Source organism: Electrona antarctica (assembly GCF_951216825.1).
Source record: "Electrona antarctica genome assembly, chromosome: 22".
Lineage (NCBI taxonomy): Eukaryota > Metazoa > Chordata > Actinopteri > Myctophiformes > Myctophidae > Electrona > Electrona antarctica.
The window spans coordinates 22504050-22511535 of record NC_136805.1 but is presented as its reverse complement, the minus strand read 5'-3'; the positions used below and the strand labels follow the sequence as shown (position 1 = coordinate 22511535).

Genomic DNA, 7486 nt, shown 5'->3' with positions numbered 1-7486 from the left:
CAAGATTCGATACTCCACCAAGATACCCATGTACCTGTGTAGATACTTCCTTAATGTTAACGAAGTCCACACCCACAACACCAGAGGGAGTGCAACGAATCATGTTCAACCCAGATTCGGCACAAACAAGGGACTAAATTCTTTTCGCTCCTATGCCACCAAAATGTGGAACGCCCTACCAACAGTCATTAAGACATGCGAATCCCTTGACTCCTTCAAAACCGCTCTCAAAGGGCACCTACGGATGGCTGCAATTCGAAACTGGCCCCCGTAAAATCTGAATCCCCCCCCCCCCCTTTTTCCCTCACTGTATATGTTTCTTTTCCCTTTTTACCTCCATTATGATGAATTCCTGTACTGTTCTTTGTCTATATAGAAGTGTCTATTTGTACGTCTCTAAATGTTTTGATGATTTGAACATGGTGGACCCTGTTGTAAACAAGTGTAATGCTTAATTGGGTCGTCCACTCACAGTTAACAGCCTTTGTATTGAGTTTGTGCTTGAAATGTACTGTAATTCTGCAAACTGTTAATAACATTTTCAATCAATCAATCAATCAATCAATCAATCAATCAAACTCTCTCTCTCGCGCGCGCACACACACGCACACGCCGACGCACGCGCGCGCACACACACGCACACACACACACACACACACACACACACACACACTCACACACACACACACACACACACACACACACTAAATGGGCGTGGTGGAGGCGGTTGACGCACGAGTTGACGCTATGTTGACGGAAATGGGCGGGGAATGGATTATAGGCTGCTGCCAATCTCGTCTCACGTGTGTGGAATCTGTGGGTTCTCCTCCTCGCAGACTGATAGAGATGGTGGTGAGCACTACTGGTGACTGGTGACCCTGTCCTGATAAACACAAACACTGACGAGACACTGCTCACAGTAGCTGCACTGCACAGTCAGTGCACAATGTCTTTTTGTCGATTTGTTGGTGGTGACGAGATCTACAAGGATCATTTTAAACCAGGCAAGTACGCAGATGGTATGATTATGTGATGTCACAGCCACTGACAGGAATATGATTAGTATATTTCGCTTGAATAATATTGAATTAGTTAGGTCAGTTAATAGTTATATGTTTGTGCTTTTAACTCAACATAAACATTTGGAAAAATGACGTTTAGCACGATGTTATGCTAGTAGTGAAGGGGATAAGCCTTGCCCAAGCTGTTTCTGGTTGTTTTAATCAGTTATTAACTTATTAACGTCGCCGTGTCCAGGTATCTATGTGTGTTCCACGTGTGACCACCCGCTGTTCTCCAGTCGGTCCAAGTATGCCCACTCCTCCCCCTGGCCTGCTTTCACCGACACCATCACAGAGGACAGTGTCACAAAGCTAATGGAGACACTCACTGCATTCAAGGTGAGACATCAGTCCTTGACTCCTCATGCACGTTATAGCAGGTGATGTTCATACAGCTACAGTGTCGTGTGTGCAGTCAGTGCCATGCTCAAGGACACTTCTGCAAGGATGAAATGCCTAACCTGTAAATTGCCTACATAGGTTCCCGAATCCCAACACTGGTACAGTACCACTGGTGGTACTTACTTGAGCCCCCCTCTGGTTGTACACAGAGTCGCCGCCGAAAAAAGGAGACAAAATATTACTACAGGTAGTTCTTCTGACCAAGCATAAAAATAATAGGCTATCCAGCCGTGCTGAAATGAGCATGACAGCACACCTAGCCATTAATAGAAGATTTTCAGAACGGAATAATCACATTAGAAATATCATCAGTTGTGCTGATTAGAATGGAACAAAAAGGGCAGGTATACGCTTCTGTATTTTAACATCAGTTATTATGGTGGTACTTGGAGACTGGAGAGCCAAATATTTTCTGAGGTGGACAGGTGGTACTTCGGGATGCACTTCACAACGCTGAGGCTCACCCTATTACTAATATAAATGTATTGTGATATTCGTTTGTTTAAGTTAATTCCTCTTCATTTATCGGTACCAACTTTCTACTATGGGGTGCTCTGGAGTCTGGACTGGTTAAAATCACCCAATGTTCCATATAATTCAGAATCAGAATTATTTTTATTTGCCTATATTTGCACTTAAGGAAATTAAGGAATTTGGTTAATGCATTATACTGAATAACAACAATATTGACAAATGATTACAAAAGAAAAGTAAATGATATAAAACTAAATCAACATTAGAGGCATATGGCAATGGGCAATGAATATATTTGAATAATTGCACTTAACTAAGCACATGTGATGGGGGGCTGTCACACAGTTATCAGTGTACATGTAAATCACTATCCATTAGTAGTAGCCTACTCATTACCTTAAAATGTTAAATATTGTATAAATGTTCCTCGTACAGTATTGTGCTGCTCTAGCAGTGCTACAGTAGGTCAGGCAGCAAACCAGTTGGAGGCCGGACTTGATGATGGCTGCGTGGAACTCAACCACTATCTTCTGCAGCAGTTGAATTTCTTCAGCTGTTGGAAAAACATCCTCTGTTGGGATTTGTGCCTTTGTTGGGTTACGTGTCGATGATGTTAATTTAATGTATATGATCATATTATGTCCTCAGGTGCTGTGTGGCAAGTGTGGCAATGGGCTGGGTCATCAGTTTCTAACCGATGGCCCAGAGGATGGCCTCTCGCGGTTCTGAATATTCAGCCACTCGCTTAAGTTTGTTCCTAATAAAGGTAATGTATTCTACCATTCAAAATGACCAAAGTAATATATTATATTAATGTGATGTACTGTAACTATCCCTTGTGCTATTTATGTTGAGCAGCAGCATATACATTTTGTATAAATGTTCACAGAAAAGAGACTGAATTTTGTATTTTACCAGTTAGTTCTGAACGTACATTATGATTGGTTAGGAAGCATTGCAATGAGTGCCAATATCTCCCAATATAGCACTCTGAATGCATCCATCAACCTTATTTACCGTGCCTGTCAGGGGATATTGCAAAAAAACTTGGAAAATCCTTACCTAGGACTAGGACGGTAGTGAGTGTAACAGGGCTGGGTGCACTTTGGGCAGGGAGAAGGGAACATAAAGGGTGGGTATGGAGGTCAGTGAGGTGATGCAGCCAAGGTTAATAAAATCATTATCATTGGAAGTTCTGTTAAAGCTTAACAGAACCCAATGGACCCATTTGGTTACATTTGTACTGTAGCTACACACTGATGATGGCTTAAGTAAGCGTTCAAAGAAAAAATAACAACTTTTTTGGTGCTGAGCCAAACTGCAAAAACAGAGGGTGCTCCCAACTCACTATTGAATGCTCCAATTGTATTCACAGGACCAGTGAATTTTAGTAAGCATTTACACATTACCAACGCTTGAAAGCATTCCTTAAGTTTCAGTGGTGCAACCTGTTTTGGTAAATTGATAGTTTGAAAATAATTCATACTTTCTAAGAGCTTAGTAAGGAGTGTGAGTTAACACACACATGTAGTAATGGATTTGCAAATACCTGGTGCAGACCAGTCCAGATCCTTTCATTTGATAGAACAATCTCCCACACATGTCCTATTCACAAGTTGTACAGTTGGGTGCCACCGATATTGTCCCTTATCATTTGACCCATTTAGGCCTGACCTCAAAATTTAAAAAAATTCTTCTAAATCCTCCAGTTTTCTGAAATAAATATTTTCACGATTTTTCAAAAATAGCAGACCTACAAGCTCGCGCGCTATGAGCTTGTAGATCTGCTATTTTTCAATAGCTAAATTATAACATAATGTTTAAAACACCAAAAGGGGTTCCCGCCCAAAATGGGTTAACTGTCCTTTTGCGCAGATCACGCAAACCTCAGCAAAAAGAAAAGGACAATATCGATGGCCTCCAACTGTATCATTGTATTAATCAGCACTTCTGTGAAGATTGAAATTCATCAAATAACTGTTTACAATTACACTGATTTACAAATTGTACAGCATATTCACGTGTAGCCAGAAGTTCAGACATATCCACCTGCTGATATGTCCAACTCCAAACCTACTGTTTTGGAAGCCAATCCCGATTACTACACAGATTTTAGCCCATTCGCTAAATTTAGATATCAGCTACAGCATGTTACTGTATTATATCACATGTTCTGCATTACTCGCACTGAATTGGTAGTTTCCCCTCAGTGAGCTCCACACATAATGAGTTAAAATCTTTCTATAATTCTCTCTATTCCAGATAAGGGCAACAGGCAGTAACAGGCGAGTTCATGAACCAAACAAAGCTGTTTTGTCTAGTTGGGGACCCAGTGAACAGAACCGGTCAGTTGGTGAAGTGGACAGGAGAAAGTTCCAGAGAGGTGCATCCTGTGCACCGATGAATATCTGACCGGTCCAGAAGACAGGGGAATCCCCTCCTCCCAAGGTGTTTTTCTTTCTTAACCTTTGTTATAGAGGGTGATTAAAGGTTTCATGACATTAATTCTCATTGATTTATTTTTTTCTTTTAGGTTTTATGACCTCAATTACACCCAAACAACCTGAACTTTGAACATTCAGTGGATTTTCTGTGGTCTGGGGTTGTCTCTGTGTGTTCTGAAGCCTTTTGAGCTGAAATGAAAACAATCCATTGGGATTTGTGGACAGTGACATCACAGTCCACAGGCAGATCAGAGCACTTTTTTTAGCCTAATTTTTCAGAAAACCCCAGAGCACAGAAAATCAACGGAATGTTCAAACTTCAAGTTTTTTGGGTGCAATTGAGGTCAGAAAACCTAAAAAAAACAATAAGAAAAATTACCCCAAAAAATGTTTGTCACCATACCTAGGCATATAAGGCTTATTAGCCAGGGATCTTTTTAACAAAATGCTCTTACTGTCTTTATCTCTCAAGAGTTCTATATAATTTTAGCTTGATATCAATTTATTTTGAGTTCATCTTCATTTAAATCCTACTTATTTAAGATTTGCTTCTTCAGAAACTAGTCTTAAAGGCCCAGTGTGCCATTCCAAAACAATGTGATTCTTCCGCTTTGAGTCTTTCATTCTGAATGTTTATTTTGACCAAAATGTGCATTGCTGTTGTACTGTAGATCTGTAACATGAGCCGTGATGTCTAGAGAGAAAGTGTCTGTCAATGAGAAAAAAAGAAAAAGGTTTATCTGCTGTTTCAAATGTAATGTTGTAATACTTTATATGAATGCGGGACTTACTGATTGGGCCTTCTAACCACAAGAAGTCTACGGTATTAATTTAGAATACTCTTGTCTGGAAATGTAAGAGCTTCTTCATATTTTATTCCAATAGCAATCTAATGCCATACATACCCGTTGCACTGTATATCAACCACTTGCTGCTGACCATTAGCACTGTTTGTCATGTACTGGGATTTGGCGACTGGTACAATAAATGTTTTCGATTCATTATTTTGTAGTATAGTTTTGTATAACCCTGTAAACAATTTTAATGACAAAGAAAACAAATATTTAGTTTGTACTTTAGAGTTACTGTGCCACTCCTGATATCAAATTAACAACAATAAAGGACCACAAAATTTGACCACAGGCTGTGTCATGACTCATGAATCGTATTTTATTATACAGTACATGCCTTTCTCCTGGTTGTACAGGTGTGTGTGTGTGTGTGTGTGTGTGTGTGTGTGTGTGTGTGTGTGTGCGCGCGCGCAAACACGCACACTCATCATAATCACATTAATTGTCCCAAAACATAATCTAGTGTATTATGTGTACAACAATTACAGTCATTAGAAAAGGGGTAGATAGAGTTCATGACCAGTAGATGGTGCTATCATCCTAATGGATGAGAGCAGTGTAAGTTTAAATGATATATAATTGTATGCTTGTAGATATTGTGGTTTGGATCTCTTTGAGTGAATTGTGAGATCATCAGACTGCCATTTGATTTGTGGCATCTTACTGTACAACATGTATATAATATAATAATTCTGATGTGGTTTAATGTATTGGTAAACCTGTATGTATTTTATTTACTTCCTATCATTACTTTGGAAGTAGGTTGGGGTATTGATGAGTCGGTTGGGGATGCATTCTGCGTTTATGTTCAATGCAAACTGCATAACTTACGGGTGTCTGGATGTTTCAGGAACTAGTAGCAGGGGCCCGGCCCGGTCTGTGGCCCAGCTGCAAGCGATATTCTTTGGGCTCTGGTGGTTGGCACAGGCCCTGAGGCTGAGAGGAGTAGCCCGACCGCCAGGCTTGAGACTGAGAGCTATCATTACCAATGCCGGTACCCACACACACACACACACACAGATACCGTATATACACACACACTTTGTTTCTATACAGACAAAAACAAAATAGGGCATGAACACACTTCTTTGTCACATACACACGCATACAGACACACCACTTTGATTCACATATAAACAAAGACAACCACCAGTCCACTTTGTAGATCTTGTTGGTTGGTGTCTGTCACAATGTGGACATTCTATGTCAGAGTGCTGGACTCTTAGCTGCTGATACCCACACAAACATACACAAAATCGCTGTCTCACCACAGACAAGTTAAGTTTGAAGCGTGTTTTCTTTCAAAATATCACTTCTTGTAGTGTGCAATTATGAGAGTTCATCAAAACATTAGCGTAGATGACTTGTGGTTGAACTGACTGGAGCAACAATACGAAGGCCCTACTGCAGAGCACTGCTATACTACAGTAAATGCCTTCTCTATTCACTTCTGCACATTGCCAACTGTATTCCAAATGGCTTTCAACCTCACTATGGCTTAACGGACTAAACTTGGACTTGCACTTGCACTCGTTAGAGCTGAGTAAAGTTTCTTTGCTTTTGCTCCGCAGACACAATATCCTCAGCAGTTCATGCTTCTATTGAATAAGAGAAAAAAAGAACACACACACACACACACACACACACACACACACACACACACACACACACATTTTCTTTTAAATTACACACTAAAACAGACACACACAGGCAGAAAACACTTGCACATGCACAGAGCCACAGACAATGGACCTATTGTGAGCAGTAAAACCCTCCGGTGTATTTCTGCAGCCCCATAGCAACAATATTCTGTAAAGACCAAGTGGTAGCAATCAGAATTGTTTTATTCAATCAGATAATTAAAACACACTGTTCTGTATGAGCAGTGACAACATTTTGGCACAGACCGAGCTCCAACGTTCAGCTATAGCTTTCGCAGTGGTTGGCAGTGGCCACGAGTCACGACGGACTTTATTGACTTCCAGAAGTGGAACGTGTCCAAAATGTAGAAGTCTGTGTACACTGTAATTTCCCTGCCACCTGTGTGACTGACTGACAAGCCAGCAAGTTAGCTAGCCGTTGCTGTTCCGCTGTGGCTGTGTGTAGTCATCCATTGAATCCAGCTGGGGTCCTTGGTAGAACAATGCTCTCTGTCTCTACATCCCCATGACCAGTGAGGCTGGCAGGGTACTGGAGGAAGCCCTAAATATTGTTAATAACGTGCTGTTGAAAAGCAGCATGGGCAGAGAAGGCA

The 7486-nt window shown here is 40.8% G+C and overlaps 1 protein-coding gene across 1 annotated transcript; it reads left to right on the top strand.

The window, feature by feature from the left end:
• Window positions 1-806: 806 nt before the first annotated feature.
• On the top strand, window positions 807-5518 carry msrb1b (methionine sulfoxide reductase B1b). The gene is made up of 4 exons (XM_079492718.1): window positions 807-1004; window positions 1258-1400; window positions 2586-2703; window positions 4200-5518. The coding sequence occupies exons 1-4, from the start codon at window positions 947-949 to the stop codon at window positions 4217-4219; spliced, it is 339 nt and encodes a 112-aa protein (XP_079348844.1). The 5' UTR covers window positions 807-946; the 3' UTR covers window positions 4220-5518.
• The last annotated feature ends 1968 nt before the right edge of the window (window positions 5519-7486 follow it).